Raw genomic sequence first — 22428 nt, 5'->3', positions numbered from 1 at the left:
AAGGCTAATGCTAAACTACCTAAATTCATCAGAGTGTGAGAGTATCAGACTTACGATGTTGATATCCAAAAACACCTAGTGGAAATGCAGTAATGAATAAATATATCTTCGTTCTCTTAGGAGGGGAGTAGAACTGAGCATTCAAATTCTGCCTGAATCCTGTACATCCTCTGTGGAGCAATCATACACGCTTGGGCATTGATTTATGTATTCTTCTGGGATGGATCTGGACCAGTGCGGTCCAAACTCCTAGTACCACTCACCGCGAGATCCCAGAGCATAGTTAGACCAGCACAGGTTTTGTTCTTCATTTGGCACAAGCACTTTTCAGCCTCCCTGGCGACTGCCTCCCAGTTGTATCCTTCTCCAAAATTCCCTGTTGGATCTGCTGGATCCAGTATAACAGGCCTGCAATGTAGAAAGAGGAGGGTAAGAATAAGCTTCCACATAATAAGAACATACTTCACTACACTCAGAGTTTCTAGGGTGGAATCACTCCAAATAAATAGTATATTAATTATATTATATTATAGATCCAGGGAGGCAATGACAAAAGGATGAGGTAACCTCAAGGAGGGTTATAAGAAATAAAATTACCGAAAACTGGGGCAGCATAAACAGAGAAAGGGAGAGTAAGGCCATAAACAACGAACCACCGCAAAAAAAGTAGAAAATCTAAAATTGGCTCGGACTCCGGCAACAATGTAAGCAGGTATCATCTTTTGCCTACATTTGTTTCACAAATCTATTTCACTGAAATATTTTGACAGCATAATAATTATTTCAAAAGTGTTTCAAACAATAAAACACCAATTGAAAATATAAACATTTAGGGGCTGTTGTTCAGTGCACAGTTGGTTATTTAGAAGATTGAAAATCATTTAAATATTATATCTATAAGACACATCTATTCAGGTTGGGTTGGGGTAACAGATAGCAGAAGGAAGTATAGAGAACTGAGGATTGCCATTTGTATTGAAAAGAAAAAGAGAAATTGGCAGTTTGAGGGGTGTTTCTCCAACATATTAAACTTAATTGAAAACAACATTTCACAGACCCCCCAGGATATTGCGGCATAGATTAGCAAATTTAGCGGCACAAATATAGAAATTTAGCGGCCCAAAAATGGAAATTTAGCAGCATTTTTGCGGCACTTTATTTTACTCATAATCATTCATTTTCAGCCTCAAATCATAAGAAAATGTTTTAGCAGAGTATTCCACTTTAAAATAGGCATGTTTAAAGTTCTGCTGCTCTACGGAAGCACAGCTCCAATCCTAACCTCATTTGAGGGGGTCCTATTTCTCCCTGGGAGCGCCCCTCCAAATATTTTTTATTGTAGAACAATAACTTTGGTACAAATGGAGACAAAACTCTACTGATGTATGGTGAAGTAGGCATGTTCAGGGCAGGTTCCAGCTCTGGGTAAAACCATTCAGCAATGGGGTCCCAAATTGCCTTCACTTTTTTGCTGTACAAAACCACTTGTGTCGCCTCAGATGGCACTGCTAGTACATACTTGCAACAAACATGACACTAGTCTGAACAAAAGGGGTTTAAGACACGAGTCCTTGGGGACTAATGTGTTTTTATTCTTTTATTGGTTAATAGGTGAGGAAAAATCTGATCAATTATCGATAAGAAGCAATTTTGAAATAAATACAGAGCCTTCAGCCAGTCCTCCTAAATAGTCAGTCACATGGGGAGTCCTCCCCACCCACATCAACCAAGGCTCAAGTTAATTTAATCAGTCATCTACAATGGCCTCCTATCCCAGCCAAAATGGTCAATGACTGTTTCCACCATCCAAGACTCTTGACACAATCTTAAAAATACCTCCTTAGATAAAGACTTATTCCAAACTCTTGAGAGACCAGTCTAATCACTCCTATAATTTAAAAAAAGATGATCTTACCCTCCCCAAACACTTGCTACTGCCCAGTTTCAACCCTGCCCTGACTGGGAAAAACCACAGAAAAAACAGTTGACACAAAATTAAACGGTTATTGTGCAGGAGTGCTTTCCAGTAGCTAACCAATCTGGCTTCAGAGATGGGTTAGCAGAGAAACAGCAACATTAAAAGTGCCTGATTACGAACATTAAGTTATTGAAAAAGGAGATGCGTGCTAAATATTATTGCTCGAATCCCTGTCTGTCACAATTGACCATGGCAGGCTACTTCAAAACTAAATATTGCATGGACTTCTGTGGCAAGGTCTTGAGTTGGTTTTCATCTTTTCATTTTTAACAGAAAGCAAATTGTGAAGATGGACAACTACACATCTACTGTAGCCAAAACACTACGTGGTATAACTTAGCATTCAATCCTAGCGCCCAGGTTATTCAATCTTTAGATGGAGCCACTAGGTTAGAATCTAAACAACTCGTGTGTTGCTCTGCATCTATATGTAGATGACACTCAAATGTACATAAAAACCAGTATCAAAGACATTGCCATACTGAGAAGTTTCTTATCCTGTCTACAAACTCAGGTCCCTCCTCCACCCCCCCTTCCCCATGGCAGCCCGGCTGAGACAGCTCCCCTGGACACACACAGCCGCACCCAAGCACTTCTCACGTCTTTAAAAGACCATCTGCGTGTTAATGAGGCTTTGGTGTGAAACGACCTCTTCTTAGGCCCCTGCAGCTCCACTCTGCCGATTTCTTAGAAATGCTCTAGTTGCGCCTCTGACCGCATTGACCCCCTGTGCCTTTTCGCCTGCTTCTCACTCTGCCCCATATCTCTAATGCTGTATGGAAACACGTAGTGACGTGCGTGTTTGCATACATCCAATAAGAAGCCCCATTTTTTTTTAAATAGCAGCAGGTACACCTTTTCGCGGCCGAAATGGTAAAAATCGCGGCCATCGCGCTTTTCCGCTGATTTCGTGATTTTTTCGTGAATCGTGGAATCGCGAAAAGCTGGAGGGTCTGATTTCAGAGCAAGACACTGGAGTTACTTATTTTACTTTTAATCAAGAGAGGGAGGGAGAAGCTGAGATTCATTCGAGTTCCGTCAGGTATACTTAATATCAAAGGAGAATGAATCACATGTCCTGTGTATTTCGAGGGTCTTAGGTTCTCATTGTTTAAAAACCCTCATTCACAATAAACATGCGGTGCGGTATATCTTGGTTTTCCGCCTATAGGTTACGTGAAAAGCATCATTATTGGGTCTTTTAGTGTTCGGTTCTCAAACTGAAATGCTTTCCTCCACTTGGAGGGAGACCAACAGGTTTTATTACAACAGTTGTGATCAGAAAATGTGAGGATGTGATTGAAGTGTGATTAAGATTACTTCCGTCTCTCAATGTAGTTTTTAATTTCTTGAGGATGGGATAAGATTAAAAAAAGTAGGCGGTGTTGGGTAGAAGAGTTGCTGTTCCATAGCACCTAGTGAAGGTCGGGACTGGTTGACATGTTTCGGGTCTTTGGTACCCCTACTGGTCTGAGGGCCTTCTTCAGGACAATGTAGTGACACACTTCCTCGTGGTAGCGAGTTAGGAGTAAATAGTGCGCTTACCCTTCTTCAGAGATAAGCCCACTCGCTCATCTTCTTACTTCAGTTATAGATGCATCTTTTGTATCAGTTGTTTTTCTGTTCTACATTGTCTTTTTCTTTCCAAGTTATAGGCAAAATATTGGTCTCCCTCCACGTGGAGGAAAGCATTTTACTTTGAGAACCGTACGCTAAAGTGAATAAAAAAGACCCAATGATGATGCTTTTCACGTAACCTGGAAGGCAGAGAACCAAGATATACCGCACTGTAGGTTTATTGTGAATGAGGGTTTTTAAACAATAAGAACCCAAGACCCTGGAAATACACAGGACATGTGATTAATTCTCCTTTACTATTATGTTAATTATTTTTCAGCAAATGTATTTAAGGGTCTATGAAATACATTTTCTGAAACCCTGTAGATCGACTTGAGCTCGCTACAAGTCATTGTTGATTTCTAAAAGTGAGAGACTTGCAAGTTGCAGTTTGATGCCCTTTGAGCGAGAGATCATGGTGGTACCTAAAATATAGTTTAAAAAAATTAAGTTCAGTTAAAATGCAGCCTGTCACACTGCTTTGGTTTCTTTAACTTTCTCGTGTATAGATTTGGAAAGTACCGACCTGGGTTTGGCCAGCTGACCTCTGATGAACTTTGCCAACTCTCTGTTGTCCTCCAAGTTATAGTTCTCTGTCCAGTAGACGCAGAGGTTTTTATAGTTGCAGATCAGCTCCAAAACGTTCCGGAAGGTTTGGGCCATATTGAATCGTTGTTGCCTATCAGACCCTTCCTGCCAGGCATAGATGCTCAGAAGTTCTAGAGCATATTTTGGTGGAAGTTTCTTTCCCGTCAGCTTCTGTAAAATAAAAGACTGATGGTAAACTGGAGTGAGTGCGAAGAGTTTTGAAGAGACAATACTGTAGCATCCTGTTAGTACTGCTGAATGAACTACAAGTTCCCTCTTAGTTGTTCAGGACCGTAGCAGCAGGAGGTTCCTTTTCCATCAGTGCAAAAGGACATCAGCACGTTTAGCTTACTTCCACACCTGTGCTGCTTCAGTGCTACTGAACTCCAGCAGAGTGGACTTTTTCCAGATAGATTCTGTCTGTGCTCTAGGACAGTGGTTCTTACTCTGTGGTCTGCGAACCCTTTAAGAGGCATAAGCCTACTTAGGGAGCGACTATTTAGATAATTAAATGTAGTTAGCAGAATAATATACACATGTAAATGTGCAAAACTGCAAATTGAAAATATTAAAACGCTCAGTGAATGTGAAGGAATTTTAAATTGGAGGCGTACAATTAGGTTTCTATCCTTAGCTTGAATTGTGGGAGCAACAGAAGTACAGCAAGAGGAATCTAATATGGATGGTTGGTGGTCTCAATTGAAACACTAGTATCAGCAACAAAACAGGGAGGATGGATTAGGAGCACAAAAGAAATTTCATAAGTTTAGTAATAAAGGATTTAGATTGTGCATTAAAATAAACTTTAATGGCCTCCTCCACTGTCTGAACATTAGACTCTCAGAAAGGTTCCTGTAAATATTTGTTTTGTAATTCTTATAATTTTGGACACAGGTAGATTATGTGACCAATGGATTAATTCTTACAGCCAAACAGCCTGCATTCAGTGTTGCCTGTACAATGGGTATTCCATGTTTCTTGGAACTGGAAAACTGGTATATACAACTGTCTGAATTTCATTTTTAAAGAGCCTTCCAAGTAGCAGTCTAAAACCAGGACTATGTGTTTGTATGTCAAAAATAACAGTAGGTCTTCACAATTATTTTTTTACAAGAGAATTTTCTGACTCTCAGTAGTAGCTCAGGTCGAGCTGTTTGGGGGGGTGTAGGCATGGGGGGATGAACACAGGCTCACAACTCAAAATACATGCAGCAGCAATAAATGATTTTCCAATCTAGTACTTGTTTTTATGAAATAACAAGTATTTATATACCAACACGAAGTAAAATATACCATTCACAAACAATAAACAGTCCCCTGAGGTCAGGGCTCTAGTGTTTTAGCAGGCAGGATCCTGAGTCCCACTCCCCTCTCACTAGTGGTTATTCCCCATTCACTATAGGAGCCATTCACGTTAAGCCACACTAGTAGTACGAGTCTCGGGAGTTCCACTCAGACTCTCGATCAATCATTTATTGAGTGCAGCAAATCACCCGTGAGTGTCTTAAGGAGCTGGAGCTGTATGCTGCTGCGTGGAGGTCTGATCCGGTGCTAAACACTAAATGGCAGACACGTTCCTGGCTCCCTGACCCGTAAATCAGTCTTACCCATAGCAGCTGGACCTGCATAACTGGAGTCTCCAAGCGTGCCCCCTTCCCAGGCGCTGAAGTGTCAGTAGCTTTCTCAGACAAATTCTTCATAGGTGGCCATGCAGGGGCAGCAGTCAGGTGTTCGAAAGTTTTCCCACGCAGTCCTGCAGAGGCAGCAGCGGGGGAGGTGGGATCCTCAACATTCTTCTCATGCGGATAAATTTCCTTGGATCCTCCCCACAGGTATGGGGGGGTGCATTAAACTCTCCTGGTGATGGTCCTAAGTTGGGGCATGGGCCTGCTCGGGTCTCCACGGCAACCTCTTCCTCTCAATGGGTGTCTTGGCCAGACTGCGCTCCTTGGCCTTTCCAGGTGTCCCCACCTGACATAAAGGGGCACGGTCCCCACTCTGCACACCGGCTACAATCCGATTAGCACAGTATCAATCTTCCCGGTGCCCCTTCCTGGCATACAGGGTTGCAGACTTAAACCTGGCCATGATCCAATCTGTCCAGCAGCAATCTCCTACCACCGCACTACATGGATGCAATTGCCAGGATCCCCCGGTGGACCTCAATCTCTCCTCTTCTTCACAGGGCACACTGGTCTTGGCAAGCCAGCAGGCACTGGTGCTCTAGGCTCCAGGGGCAGATGATCTTGGATTCCCTGGGTAATGTTCCGATGGCCGGACTGGGAACCGAAACTGACCCTTGCAAACAGGTCAGCTGGCCCCAGGGATGTTGTGTTGCTAGTTGGAAGCTCCACTCCAAAACCGTCTCCCATCTTGGCGGCCCACCAGGGAAACGTCTGGTGCCCGCTACGGCCAGTCCAGCCCAGGATGTTCCCTCACCCAGCTGGAAGACTAGCAGTTCTAGCCCCTAGTCCTGGTTACAGGAAGAAGTCTTGCAGAGTTTCTCCTCTTCACACAGCTCGACTAGCTGCTTGACATTTCACAATTTTGAGGGCATTCAGCTCCCCTTCTTATACTACAAATGTGATTTAGAGTTTTAGTCTTTAGCTTTTATGTTGGGGTCTGCTTCCTTTTGAAGTGCCTTCTTCTCTGCCCTGCTCTTCCTCCAGAAAACAGTCTGTCATAGCAGGGGTGACTCATAATCAGATAGCCCTACAACACAGGCCATGGGAGCGAGCAGAGATTCACACTTGGATATCAGCCACAGTGATATGTGCATGAAACATGTACCCCGGGACCTCAGCCCTACACTGTATGATTTCCTTATCAGCCCCATCTACTTCCTGAAATGCGCCAAGGCCCCTTTCCAGCGACCTCTCTGTGAATCAAAGAGCACCATTTGAAGTACACTGGATGGCCTGGATCTCCCTTCCTCCAGCATGTCGCATCCAGTTCAAAGGAGTGCAGCAATCTACAAGTCTGTCTTGAGAGATTCCTCTCCCACCTCATGCCCCTCCAGTTAACCCTGGGTCTCCCAAATTTGAACCCAGAATCTTCCATGTATAGTACTATTCACAGGCACATGCATATAACATACACACACTGTATAGCGCTACATCTTCCATGCATTGTACCATTCACAGGCACATGCATATGGCATACACTGTCCAGCACTGCATCATACCTGTATTGTACCATTCACAGTTACACATACACTCAGCACATGTATATAACACACATGCCCTGTGCAACACTGCATACCACTCCGATGTAGGCCGAGGGTGAGTTAAGCACACAGCAGCAGAACTTTAATTAGTGAGCCTGTTCGCCTCACTCCAGTGACACGGGTAAAAAAAAAGGCCTGTTCACCAGCCAATGTCAGAGCACACATGCATGGTCCATGTTCACCCATGACAAAATCAGCATCAGAGATCCAGACATCATTACAGTTGGGGCACTCAGGACAGGGATACACGTCCATAGCAGTTGGAGTTGTTTTTAGGTCTCGCCTCTCAATGCGCATGTGCATTGAGCAGAGCGAGACTATAGCGACTTAAACAGACTTTACCCAACTGGGCGATTTGGTGCTGTGCCCGTGCGCTTTTAGGTCAATGCGCAAGCGCATTGACCTAAAATGCGCGTGCACATCATCAAATCGCCATCTGTTCCCTCAGCCGCACTCCTCTCACACCTTTGAAGTGAAGCTTAGCTTCACTTCAAAGGCCCCTGCTGCTTCACACCCTCATCGCCGCTCTCCCCGCTCCGCCCCCTCCCCTGCCTGCCGTGTCACATTTCTCTTACCCCCTCCCCACAGCAATGCCCTCCGTCTTGTTTTTTTTTCATTCCACTTATTGCCCTGACTACCACACTTGTTTTAATTTGGAGCGGCCTTCAGGAAAAGCCAAAGTGGCTCTCACATGAATGCACTGACTGTGAATCTTCCTGTACTAATGGACACAAGCACAATGCACACAGCTGCAGAAAATCATTGAGTGCTATCTGTCTTTTTCTAGTGTCCATTTAAAGTTGCGGCGGCTTTAGATTATGACATTATTGTATTCCAGCAGCAGCACCAGTCAATAACTAACGTTATTTGGCCTTCATGAGCGGCGTGAAGGCCTGTAATGTTGTTAGCACATGAATGTTCTGCCTGCTGCCTCCTATAATATCTCGGTCGGCACTTCCGGAAACCAGGAAGCTTAGAGCCTTTGCATTTCAAGGAATCTGATTGGCTGTCCTGCTCCCACCATCCCAATGGCTTTAATGATCAGAACTTCTGCTTAGATTCATTAAAGCAAAAAAAAAGGGCATGAGTGTCAAATAAAAGTAGAAAGGGGTAGTTGTTGCCAGTGCTCGTTGTTGCTGGTACTTCTCTACCCCTGGTCTCAGAAACCACGAGGGCAACGTCAGGAAAAGAAAGTAAACAAACTTCTAAGAATTCTGTTTAATTTCTCTAAACTCCACCCATTGCCCCCTCTAGCCTTTTACTTTAGGAGGAGTCAGTTGTCGAGGGGTCAGGCTGTGATAAGTGGGCAAACGTGTGATGTGACAAGGGTCAAAGTGGGCTCAAAGTCAATTGCGCTAATTTGCTAGAGTAAATTTGCATACCCAGGGCTTCTTTCTGTTTCCTGATTTTGGAATGAAATTCTCTAATGAAGGGCTACTCTGGGGTTGTACAGTGCCTAGATGGCCACAGGTTTTATTGTTACCATAGTAATAGGTGTTAATTCATTGTTTCCTTGGTATGGTGTCATTACTGGCCACACCAGAATGTCCGCTACTATAAAAACACGTCAAACATCCAACACCGAGCAGCAAGCAACTAGGGCGAAAGTGGTCTTTGATTGTTGAACATCTTTGGGAGGTGTTGTTACTTGGCTGACAAATTGTAATTTTGAGTGACCCGCCCTATTATCGTGAAAATATTTTGAGTTTTTTTGTTTTACACAGAATCACTAAACTTAGAACTGTACAATGGTTTTCTACTGTCACTGCACTGCACTCCTTTACTTCTTGAAGTCATGCACGTTTGCAAGAACACAGCTGCAGCAAGCTCCGAAGCGCTTGGAAAAAACCTGTTGCCTCTCTACAAAATCTCTACAACAGCAGCACGTCAGGATACATGGTCTCCTGCCTCCACCGCACTTAAACCAGACCAGGTCCCCGGGGAGCCACACGCGGTGCACAGACCCAGACAGGGAGGAAAAATAGCCCTGGGTGCAAGGTGCGAGCTGCAGCGCCACAGAAAAGCTGTATTGTTCAGGCTCGGCTGGACCGACGGAGGGGTTGTTTATGTCAAAATCCAGGCATTCCTACACCCCCGCTTAACGAATGTCTATTTGTGCATTCAGTACTGTACATGCACACTGAGCTTTGTCCATGTAGCGCCGTACAGGCACTCAGCCTATCGATGTAGCTCTGTACATTCACTCTGAGTTCGATCATAGCGCTGTACATGCATTCTAAGCTTTATCGAATTAGCACTGTACATGCACTCTGAGCTTTATCTGTATAGCGCTGTACATGCCCTCTGAGTTATATCATAGCGCAGTAAGGCACTCTGAGCCTATCGATGTAGCGCTGTACATGCACTCTCTGAGCTCCATCGATGTAGCGCTGTACATGCACTCTCTGAGCTCTATCGATGTAACTCTGTAAATGCACTCTCTGAGCTCTATCGATGTAGTGCTGTACATGCACTCTCTGAGCTCTATCGATATAGCGCTGTACATGCACTCTCTGAGCTCTATCGATGTAGCGCTGTATATGCACTCTGAGCTTTATCTGTATAGCGCCGTACATGCACTCTCTGAGCTCTATCGATATAGCGCTGTACATGCACTCAGAGCTCTATCGATGTAGCGCTGTACATGCACCCTCTGAGCTCTATCGATGTAGCGCTGCACATGCACTCTAAGCTTTATCTGTATAGCCCTCTCACCCTCACCCCCTCACACCCACACAGCCTCACACACTCACACACCCTCACCCTCACACCCCCTCACCCTCACACACCCTCGCTCCCCTCACACCCTCACCCCCTCACAACCCTCTCACCCTCACTCTGCCTCACACCCTCACCCTCACACACCCTCACACACCCTCACCCCCCTCACCCTCGCACCCTCTCACCATCACCCCCCTCACCCTCACACACCCTTACCCTCATCCCCTCACCCTCACACACCCTCAGTCACCCTCACACCCCCTAAACCCACACCCTCACCCCCTCACACGCCCTCACACACCCTCACTCACACTCACACACCCTCACCCACCGTCACACCCCCTCACCCTCACACCCCCTCACTCACCCTCACACCCCCTCACTCACCCTCACCCTCACACACCCTCACACACCCTCACACCCCTCACCCTCACACCACTCAGTGCTACAACACATATTGCATTACAATAGGTGTCACATTTGCCAAACATAAAACTATTGGCACTGTAAATAACAAAGCTATTACTAGCACATAAATAAAAAATGTGTCCTTTACAATATCAATAGCTCAAAATTTCCTAATGCGAAACCTATTGCATTGCTGTGCTTCTCTCCCCTGCTGCACTCACCTGCTCTCTGGAGATGTGGCCTAACGACCAGAGCTGCCATCTAAGTAACGTAAATGCAAAACATGTTGCATTCCAAATGCTATAGGTGTCACATTTGCGAAAGTTATAACTATTGGCGTTGTAAATGACAAAGCTATCAATTTAGCTATTTTAAAAACCAACAAATAAATAACATATTTGTCATTTACAAAACCAATAGCTCCAACTTTTCTAATGCGAGACCTATTGCATTTCCAATGCTTGTTCTGTTCTTCTATTATTTCTATAAGTAGTGGAAGTTCCATTCACCCTTTTCTATGGTTCTCTCTTTTTAAGTCTTCCAGGTTTAGGCACTATAGAGTGTCGAAGTTTGTTCTACTGCATTTGCAAATATAATTACGTTTGACTGAAGTGTGATACACCCACTGTGATTACAGGTCTAATTCCAAGTGTAGTTTACTTTGTGAAGTGGAGGAGTGGAGGTTAAGCAGGCATCTGATGGCTTTTATATAGAGTGCATTCATATCAGTTAATATTCAACACATTTATTTAATTTCTTTGCTCCTATTAACATCTTCCTGTCCGCATTGAAAGGCTCATAAACCATCCTAAGGGATGATTCAAAATGTAGGTGACTCTCTAAGAATGCAAGGGCAGTAGGAGGCTGATTCAAACTTTCCCAAACCAAAGTCGTCCCTTTCCTACCCACAAAGTTGTGCAACTAGTCACCAATGCAGAAGTGTCCTCCAATGCTGAAGTGGACTGTCCCATAGCTCATCTCTATGCGTTTTATTTCTTGAACTCTTGAGCTCTGTTTAACATTTACATCTGTCACTGGTCAGACCTAAAAATTACTGGACATGTTTACTGCAGCGGTGAATTCCCTAGGCCTGGGGAGAATCCCACTTGTTCTGCCTATTTTTAAATATACAGGATATGACAATAGGAATCCAGTCTTACAAAAAGAATGAAGTAATATCTTCCAACCCTATGAAAACTCATATTTGTCAAAACTGTGCAAGAAAAATGTAACAACTGTTAGACGTTGAGATGGCGACATCAACTTGGGAGATCAAACATAAGAACGTTTCAAAAGATCGGTGTTCAATCTACATAAATTACAAGATAAAATTAAATAAATGGAATTTCAAATAGATTATGAATTTAGTTGTGTATACTTTTGTCAGAGAAATCTAAAACATTTTTTTTAGAAAATCTAATCATTTCCATTTGATGTCATTCTGTATAAATGGGCAAAACACTGTGGTCCAGTTTCAAAACAACGCCAATAAATCCCCGAGGAAGAATTTTCTGTTTAAAATGTGACATTTTTGGATAGTGCTTTATTTCTTTTTTTTTCTGTTCAGAAAGATTTTATTAAGTTTTAAGACAAAGTAAAAAGAACAAGTACAATACAAAAAAGAGGAAGGAATTTACAAGCGTAAGCGATCAAATAATGAATATGAAATGCATTAAACCAAAATACGCAATATGAACATACAATATTAAAAGAGAATCGCAATCAAAGAGGAAGGGAAAGGAGGAAGGGAGGGAGAGGGGAAGGAAAGTACATATCATAGGTACATAAAATTCATAAACTACAGAGTTACAGTTAAAATTGTAATGTAAAAATAGAACATACGAACAAATTTAGCAATATCATTGCAAAACATATGAATCAATAGGAGACCAAAACGATTGAAATGATTGTGAATTATGAGTAACGCCTTTAAGAGATAGCTGCGCACCTCTTCTCGTAAAGGTAATCCATGACCACCAAGCATGGACTGAAAGGGATGAAGCATCTTTCCAACAGAAGGTAATGGATTTTAAGGCAGCTGTTATCAGAAAATTAAACAATTTTGCCTCTGACTCAGAAAGGGGATGAGTTAGGGCAATCGATTTGCAAATTAATAAGTTAAAGGAAATATCATCCTGTAAAGGTAAAATTTTTAACATTACTCTCCATACATCCAACCAAAATTTCATAACAATAGGACAGTCAAATAACATATGGCGAAGTGAACCAGGGCTAGCATTGCAGTGCCAACAAACATCAGAAAGTAACAGTTTAGCATGAAATAGACGCAATGGAGTCCACAAAGTATTGAATAAGATATAGGCATTGGTTTGATAAAGGGACACTGGGAGCCAGCCAGAGATACTGTCAAGCCATATAGAGGACCATGAGTCATCTGACAGGGAAATAGAAAGTTCATTGTTCCAGAAAGACGAAATAATCTGAACATTGGAACCCTGTGAGGTGGATTTTTTTTAATAAAAAACAGAGACAGCTTTAGGGGACGATGTTGCAGCTGTAAGGTAAATTAATAGGTCATTTGTGGTGGAAGAGGGAATACCATTGGGAAAGGAATCCAAAATAGAGTTACACAAGAATTGATATTTTAAAAGGTCAGTAGTTGGAAGACCAAACTTTAATCGTATCTGTTCAAAGGGAATAAAAGCATTACCATTAAAGACATCCTTAAGATATAAAATTCCCTTTGAAATCCAAGAGGACCAAAAGGAAATGTTTCTGTTCAATTTAAGTAGGGCACTGTGCCATAAAGACAAGTGGATTGTGGAAAGTAGGGGTAATTCAAAATTAGAATCTAAATCATTAATTATCAATCTGGAGGACTTAATGATAGAGGAAAGGTGAACAACCTTCGCCGTGGAAGACATGGACATCAATGAAGGCAAAGAAAAGGGCCGTACAATGGATGCTTCAATATCCAACCAAATTGGAGGTTTTACCATATGTGAAGTAGTAAACCAAAGGGTACTCTGCTTTAAAATAAAAGCTTTATGGTAAAGGTGAAAGTCTGGCATGGAAAAACCAGCCTGGGCCTTAGGAATTTTTAACTTTTTGTAAGCAATACGAGGGACTTTGTTAGACCAAAGGAATTTAGATAAAAGTGAGTCAATAGATTTATAAAACCTAAGAGGAAATTGGGTGGGGATCATAGCTAGAGAGTAGAAAACTTTGGGCGCTATATTCATTTTTATAGATTCCATTCTACCCCACCAAGTGAGATGAAGGGCAGACCATTTGAACGTTTTATTTTTAATGTATTCGATTATTAAATCAGAGTTAAGTTTTAATGTAGCTGGTAGTGATGAAGCAAATAGAATACCCAAATACTTAATTTTGGTTGGTTGCCAAAGAATATCTTTGTTTGGGAGCATTTCTGAGGTACAAAATACATTCAAAGGAAAAAATTCAGTTTTGCTTACATTTAATTTATACCCTGAAACCCTAGAGTATTGAGCAATAATGTCTAAAAGGGAAGGAACAGAAGAAAGAGGGTTATTAATAAATAATAAAACATCATCTGCATATGCTAAAGTTTTAACAGTTACATCATTGATCATAATACCCTGAATGTCATCACAAAGACGGATATAATTAAGAAAAGGTTCAATGCCTAAAAGAAATAACAGTGGAGAAAGGGGACACCCTTGCCTAGTTCCTCTAAAAAGAGGAAACTGACTAGAAATGTGACCATTAATGAACAAACGAGCAGTAGGGGCAAAATATAAAGCAGAAATCATACGAATAAAAGGGGTACCAAAATCAAAGGACAATAAAGTTTTGAATAAAAATTGCCAGTGAATCTTATCAAATGCTTTTTCAGCATCTAAAGCCATTACTCCCGCAGGAGAGGACAGGTGGGAGCTTTGTTCAATATTGTGTAAAAGAGTTCTAGTATTATTAGCAGAATATCTATTTTTCATGAAACCAGATTGATCTGGATTAATAATGGAGTGGAGTACAGGAGCTAATCTAGTAGCAAGGATTTTCGCATAAAGCTTACAATCTTGGTTAATGAGGGAAATGGGGCGATAATTAGAAACCAAGGTAGGATCTTTATCAGGTTTGGGCAAAACAATAATTAAGGCGTCCGTAAAAGAGCCTGAGATAGTACCAGAGGAGCCAAAATGAGAGAAAAGGGCAATTAAATAAGGGAGGAGATGCGATTGAAATTCTTTGTAAAATTCTGCTGGGATACCATCTGGACAAGGGATTTATTTTTGGGAAGAGACTTAATAGCAAGCAAAATCTCTTCAGGTGTAATTGGGGAGTCTAGCGCTGTTTTATCTGATACGGAAATATGGGGTAAATTACACTTATTTAAAAAGGAATCAATTAAAGATTCAGGGCAATTGTCAGGTTTACTATAAAGGGTGGAATAAAAATTTAAAAATTCCTGAACAATATCATTATGAGAAATAGCTATATTGCCTTGTGCTCCTCGTATAGAGGTAATCTGCGTCTTATCTCTTTTAATCCGTAAGTAATTTGCAAGGAGTTTTCCTGATCTATTGACGTTAAAACGAAATCTAGCATTGGACTTTGAAAGTTGAACACCTGCTCTTTGACTAAGGATGGCATTATATTCATAGCGGAGTTTTTGAAGTGTAAGTTTGTACTGGGGGTTATTAGAAGAGATAAACAAACGCTCAAATTTAGCAATTTGCTTTTCCAAATGTTTAATGTTAGCGTTGAATTGTTTGTTTTCATGTGCCATAATAGAAATAGTGGTACCTCTGATGTAAGCCTTAAAAGCATCCCATCTGGTAACAATTGACGTGGAATCCTCAGGGTTGAACAAAAAATAGTCTTGTATAGCTTGTAATAGTTTAGGTTTATGCTCATCAGTAAGGACAATACTCGAATTCATACGCCACCTGTTTTGTTTAGTGAAAGTAGAGGAGATATTTAAAACAAATGAAATTAAAGCATGGTCTGAAATGTCGATAGTGCCTATGACGGGATTTGCAGCTGACTGAAGTAAGGAGGGCGAAATCAAAAAATAGTCAATCCTTGAATGAGAATTATGGGGATTGGAGAAAAAAGAAAACCATTTTTCAGTGGGAAAGTGCAATCTCCATACATCAGCCAATTTGGTTGTACTAAGGAAAGTTTTAAAAGCATGAAAAACTTTAGGGGGTCTAAACTTGGTAGTAGAAAGTCTATCAAGTAGCGGATCAATTATCACATTAAAATCCCCTCCAACAATCAAAGGAACTTGTCCCAACTTTAGAACTTCAGTAGATAAGTTAGACCAAAACAACGGGTTATCAGCCGTGGGGCCATAAATATTAAGCAAAAAGAAGGTCGAATCACGGATTTTAACTTTAACAACAATAAATCTACCTTCTGTATCTGTAAATTTACTAATAATCTGACATTGTAGTCTCTTAGCAAAGAAAATCGCAACCCCATTTTTCTTACCAAGGGCAGGTGATGAAACAATATTGTCCACCCATTTTTTCTTCATATAGTGCAATATGTTATCATCAACATGAGTTTCTTGAAGAAAACATATGTCAGCTTTAGAAGCACCCAAATAGTCTAAAATTTTAGTTCTTTTAACAGGATGCCGTAGACCTTTAACATTAAGAGAAACAATTTTGATATCATGTGTAGTAGCCATAAAGAAGTAAGAAAAGAATGAAGAGAGGTGATAAAGGAAGAGAAGAGATCGAACAGCCACGGAAGAAAAGTAACTCTACGTAGAAAGGTAGAAAAGGCAAGGAAGGACACAAAAGGAAGAAACAGAAAAAGAAGAAAAAGCCACAAACAGGACACATAAATAAGGACACAGAGACGCACACCCGTTCCACAAGCATGGCCAGATACCGTTGGAGCCCATGAAGAAAGAAGAATCACCAGGAATGCTCAGACTAATTGCGTTCAGGTAATAGGAGCTTGTGTCTCCATTGATGACGAAGCTTGTTGGTCCAGAAAAAGTCTTAAGTCTTCAGGACGATGAATAGATTTTGAGAAGGTATCCTTCCAAACTCGCATTGTAGACGGATCAAATAGACCATACTTAAAACCAAGGCTTTTCAATTGTGGACGCAAAGATGAAAATTCCTTGCGAATAGCAACCGTTTCCTTAGCAAAGTCTTGATGGATAAATATTTTGGAGCCATTTACCAGAAGCGAAGGAATGTCTCTAGCTGCTTTTCTTATGAGGACCAAGTGATGGTGACGTAAAACCTTGAAAATCATTTGCCTGGGTTTTGCATGTCGTGGATTCCTGTGTGAGGGAATTCTATGTGCTTTGTCCACCTCAAATTGTTCCGGAAATTTGATATTTAGAAGACCAGGCAACAAAGATTCCAGGTACAGGCGACAGTCGGATCCTTCCACTTCTTCCGGCAAATTGAAAATGCGGAGATTATATTGTCTGTTACCGTTTTCCAATTCCAATAGCTGGTTATGCATTGGTACTATCTGAGCCATCAAAGGTGTAAAAGCGTCAAGTTTGGCTTTATTGTCCTGAATTTTGATAGAATTATCAGAAACTTTCATAGACATAGACGCCATATCCTTGCGAACATTTTTCACTTCATTAGCAATAGTATCAGTATTGATACGCAGCGCTTTAATTTCTTCCAGAATCAGGTTAAGTGAAGGTTCAGAAGTTTCAACAACCTTAGATTTGTTTGGGGGAGGAGACACTTGCTGCTTCCTTTTGTTGGTAGGTAAATTTTTATTATCCATCTTGAGGAGAAAAAATTACTCTTTGCGTCAGAAAAATGTAGAAAATAAATTCACCTCAAGATTTTTAATAAGTATGAGGGAAAAGAGTATCAAAGCTCTAGAAGTTGTTGAGAAAAAAGGCAGTTGAAGGGTTAAAGTGAGCCGTGGGAGTGGTTAGGCCCAAGCCAGGCCCTTTCCTCAGAATTGTACCGCCCCTAAAGCTGATGCAATCGGCAGAACCGGAGCTGAGGTTGGGGAGAGGAGCCAGGAAGCAGACTGAGGGACCTTCGCGCGTTGAAACCGCCCAAAATTCACAGGTAAGGTAGGGGGCCGGTGTAGAAGTCAAGCGCTAGCAAAAATGAGCAAACCTTGTGTGAAAAATCGTCGTATTTCAGCTCATTAGGCTGATGTTGTTACGGAGCTCCGGTGGCGGCGGCCATCTTGTCGACGCGCTCGCGCGACTCCCGATAGTGCTTTATTTCTGCTGCTGCAAATGATTTGGAAAACAAACAAATGGCCTGAATGTCTGTGAAGACATCTTGCAGTGTGGACACATTTTGAAGTTCAAATGGATCTCTGTTGCATTTGCGAGATTGGTACCCATGTCCAAACTGAACAATTTACCGCTTGTGGTGAGAGGCGCCATACTAAAGTATAAAAAAGTGATGTCTGGAGTGCTTGAATTAATCTCAGCCATTGGTAATGACTCAGGCTGCATCACAGTCCATCTTTATTTCGCTCACCATGCTACTTCAGACAGGACCCAGCTATATGCAACCCAGTCTTAGCCCTGCTGCTGCGGGAGCAGTCCAGTCCGAACTGCCAGGCCAGGTCTTCCCTGAACCAGAATACAATCAGGAGGCGCAGCACATGGGCTCTGGAGGAAGGACTCCTGCAATCTGGGCTTCCACATCATTTAAGTGTCCCATCAGAATTATAACACTACACCTGCAAAAAAGTCATCCCAGCAGTATGAACGTTCTCCCTGACCTGTCCTCGTTACAGGGCTTGCAAGTGTGACCTTCCTCCCAGCAGTCACCTATCAAGTGCTACAGGATGCATGCAATGTGGTTTCCCCAGCAATGCCCTTTCAGTGTCAAGGAACCCATGTGTGAGCTTCCTCAACTAGTGCCCTCTCAGTGGTGCAGGAAACCCCTAAACTTACAACACATTTTTTTACCACAAATCCTGTCCCCAGTTACACAGTGTCGTACATACGTACCGTCTTGTACCAGTGCTTCATCAGGCGGATCAGACACTTGACTTTGGTGGGGCGGGAGACGATGAAATCCCTCTGGAGCTCTGTGAAACTCGTGGAGAAGTTCTGACTTGGCGACCAGTTCCGTATGAGTACCACATAAATCTCAGGGTCCACTCTTCTGCCTTTTTGAAGCTGACCTATCAGAGAGGAAAAGCAAAGAAGTTAACAACTCACTGCCTGCTCATCTCCATGTGCTCTAAATCCCTGGGGAACGAAGCAACCTCAACTATTCACTTACTATTGTAAACAATTTACACAAAAGTGACCAATGAACATTCATTGTCCAGCTGGTAAAAGTCATCAAAGCGAAAACCATACAACTAGACTCCTATACGGTTAGAAAGGGACACGTAAAAAACCCTATAGCGAACATGTACATTTGCTTATGTTGAAAATATAAAGTTTGACCATCCCTGGTACCAAGGACAGTGCTTCTGTGATTTTTGCCTAAACCGCGTCAAGTTCAATGGTTCAGGACAGGTGGACAAAAACACACAAACACCTTTATCTCAAATCAAAGAATCGGGGCTCTTCGTATATAACAAAGCTTGGGGCTGTCTATTATAACTTATCCCACCCACCATTAGCGGTGAGCAGAAATTTTGCGTTAGGCAATAAGACTACCAAACAGCAACATTGACTGATAGGAATGTCACAAAATGCCCAATTCACATATGTATGTTTCCTAAGATTTAACAGGCAAAAGCCATCTTTATGGCATTTTGATTACAGCTCAGTTCCACGCGGTGGCAATGCCTGTAACTTTCACTTTAAAAAAAAAGTTTTAAACTGTTTTTTTGTTTTGTTTTTTTATTTAATGAACAACCAAAACATCAGCAGTTACATCTTGTGCATGACAGTTTCAACATCATAGTCATTAATTGTCACCACCAATACAGCCGAAAATGCATTATTATAATATCTCTTGTGGTTCCGTGGTCCCGAACTGGGTTCGATGGTTCCGAACCCGTTTTATAAAGATCGTCGGAAATGGATGATTTTGGTGTCAGCAGACCGCAAATGGCGAGGGTAACGTGTCTGAGTGTTTTCGTATGAATCGATATAGGAGAACACTCTGTATTCGAGGATTTAGTTTGAACCTCTAGGTTCCATTTTGTATACGGCAGCCATTTTGTGTGGTTGCCCTAACATAGGCTCGATGACTGTGGCCGAGCGAGTCCTTGAGACACGTAAGCCTTAGCTGACTTCTGGGTGACCTGGCCGAACTGACTCCTTGCCCGAGGCTGACCTCGCTGAGCCAGTTCCTTGTTCAGCAGCTGGTCTGATAAAGATCAAAGAGCAGGACATGCCCGAGTTTATGGTACACTGCTCCCACCTTTCTATCTCCTCCCCAATCTGTTTCTGCCTTTCCTTTACGACATAATCATTGATTTGGGTTGAAGGGTTTATGATGGGTTTGTCCGGCCTGATCGAACAGGAAACCGGGAATGTGCGTGGTCATTTTTGGTGGGCTGGACAACGGAAAATGGGATTGTCTTTGACTGTCGTCATTCGATACTTTTGAAATGTTACACTGTCATTGGTCAGTTTGTATGCACCGAATGTAAATCTGGAATGTTGCCTGAGGCATGATTTTTGGCATAAAAGACCATGCTCCGCTTATTGAAATTGTGCAGTCTCTGACGAACCACCCGTGTGTGCTTCGTAGATCTCTGTTCCTGGTTGCAGCCAATAAACTTTGGTCTTTGACGTCATCAAGAAGTATCCCGTGTCTCTGTTTGCCAAGACAGGGGAACTCGAAGGTTTCAGGCGTTCTCCCTGACGCCGCTGGGTTCTAAAAACCCGGTCCTTCACTCTTCCCCACATCCCTTCCTCCCACCCCTATATTGCAGCAAAAGTGGCCCCATCACCTTATGCATTCTTGCCCAACTATTTTAAGTCTTGCAGATTAGCTTGTGATGTATTTGTCTCAGCCTCTATCATTTCCAAGCCATAGTATCATAACCACGGCTGCCAGATTTTCCCAAACTTCTTGGGACATCTTCTGGCTGCATATGTTGTTTTCTCAGCCCCCATGTACAGGTCCAAACTGGCCCGCCATTCTACCATGGTGGGTAGGTCCGCTCTGCCCCAGTACTTAGCGATGTCTCGTTTTGCCACTATAATACCTAAATTACCCAATAGGAGTTTATATCTGGGAATGTCAATGTCAGTGGGGATGCCTAAAAGGATATATTACGGATCAACTGGGATCTGTGTTTCTAGTATATTATTCTATTCCTGTGTTATTCGTGCCCAACATCCATTTATTAGTGGGTATCCCCACAGGGGATGCACGTAGGAGCTATAGTCTGTTTTGCAACGCAAACAATCAGGTGTTTCTGCCCTGCCCATTGTGTGGAGTCGCACTCTGTCATAGTAGACCCTGTGTAGGACTTTGAGCTGTATTAGTCTTAGCCTGAGCTTAATCGCCACCTCTCTTGGGTGCATCAGTGCAGCTTATCGATCTATATCCTCTAGCAGACCTGTGGTTTCCTCCCACTTCCTTCTGAGGACTAGTAGCCTATCTGGAATATTATTTATTAATGTTTTGTATGTCCAGGAGACCGCCTTCGAAGGCATCTCCTCCTGCAATAGTCGCCCTTCCAGTGGTGCTTACTCGGGGATGTCTGCAATCTCAGGTTTTTGCATTCTCCAAGCATGTTGGAGTTGTATGTATTTGTACCGTTGTTTGTTGGACAGACTGTATTCTGTTTGGAAGTCTGCAAAGGTAATTAAATCCCCTTTCCTTAATATGTTGCCTAGCTTCGTAATCCCGACTGTGTCCCAACCCCTGAAGCCTCGCCAGCTCTGATAGGTATCTATCTTCCTATAGTGGGGTGGATCTAGTTAATATTTTGTCCCAGTTCATTTGTCTTTTCGCCCCTTTCCAGACTTCAATCAGCCTCTGTGTTGCTGGTAGCAGACCTCGCATCCCAGATCCCCTGTATAGGTAATGTAGATAGGAGTATTTCTGGAATTGGAGCCTCTCCAAGGCATATGTTGGATGGTCTCCCGGAGCATGACCTCATTCATTAATTACAATTAGATGTGTCGCCCGGTAGTAAGCTTGAATATCCAGTAGAGATATGCCTCTATTATATTGACTGCGCTGTAGCGTTTGTAGTGCCACCCTAGGGTGTCCCCCATCCAATAAGGATGTGCGTAGCTCATCATTTATTGCCTTAAAGACTGTTTCTGGTATTTTACAATATGTGTTCTGGAGTATGTACAATAATTTGGGGAGTGTTATCATTTTGTACATAGCCCCCTTCCCTAGTAGCGTCAGGGGGAGGTGTCGCCATCTGACCGCATCCTCCTGAAATTCTGCCAAGACACATTTGATGTTGTGGGTGAGGCAGTCTGCTACATTTGTAGAGATGTGCAGATCCAAATACTTAAAACCCTCTTCGTGACATCTAGGCGCTCTGGTATTAAACTGGTGTCTATGGGGCCTCCCATCGGGTAGAGACTTGATTTCCCCAACTGATATTATATCCTGCATGCTTACCATAGTCCTTTATTAAATGGAATATCAATGGAAGTGTTGTGTCTCGGCTGGTGAGGTAGAGTAGGATATCGTCTGCAAACAGGGATATCCATTCATCTCTCAGCTGGCCCCCATTGTCTTGGAAACTCCTTAGGTTTGGGTGGGCTCTAATCGGCATGCCAGTGGTTCCAGGACCAGCGCAAAGAGCAAAGGAGACAGGGAGCAGCCTTGTCTGGTTCCTCATTGGATTGGGAAGTCTGCTGATTTAATCCCATTGACTTTGACTTCTGCTCTGGGGTTTGTGTATAAGAGCTCCACCCATGCCCTAAACTCTCGTCCAAATCCTAGCTTCACCAGGACTTGGCTCATGAACGGCCAATGAACAGTGTCAAAGGCCTTTTCTGCATCCAGGGATAGGAGCATCTGGGAGGTGGGCCTATCTT

General features: G+C 42.6%; 1 protein-coding gene across 1 annotated transcript in view; it reads right to left on the bottom strand.

Annotated features, from left to right (window-relative positions):
* Nucleotides 1–22428, bottom strand: part of LOC147679612 (2'-5'-oligoadenylate synthase 1-like) — a 107444-nt gene that overhangs the window by 22378 nt on the left and 62638 nt on the right. The window contains exons 4-6 of the mRNA XM_086943185.1: nt 18457–18632; nt 4122–4354; nt 264–408 (exon numbers count right to left, since the gene is read on the bottom strand). Of these exons, the coding sequence (XP_086799311.1) occupies nt 264–408; nt 4122–4354; nt 18457–18632 (554 nt within the window). The remainder of the gene's footprint in view (nt 1–263; nt 409–4121; nt 4355–18456; nt 18633–22428) is intronic.

This window comes from Lissotriton vulgaris, chromosome 11 (genome assembly GCF_964263255.1).
Source record: "Lissotriton vulgaris chromosome 11, aLisVul1.2, whole genome shotgun sequence".
Classification (NCBI taxonomy): Eukaryota; Metazoa; Chordata; class Amphibia; order Caudata; family Salamandridae; genus Lissotriton; species Lissotriton vulgaris.
This window is presented reverse-complemented; position numbering and strand designations above follow the sequence as displayed.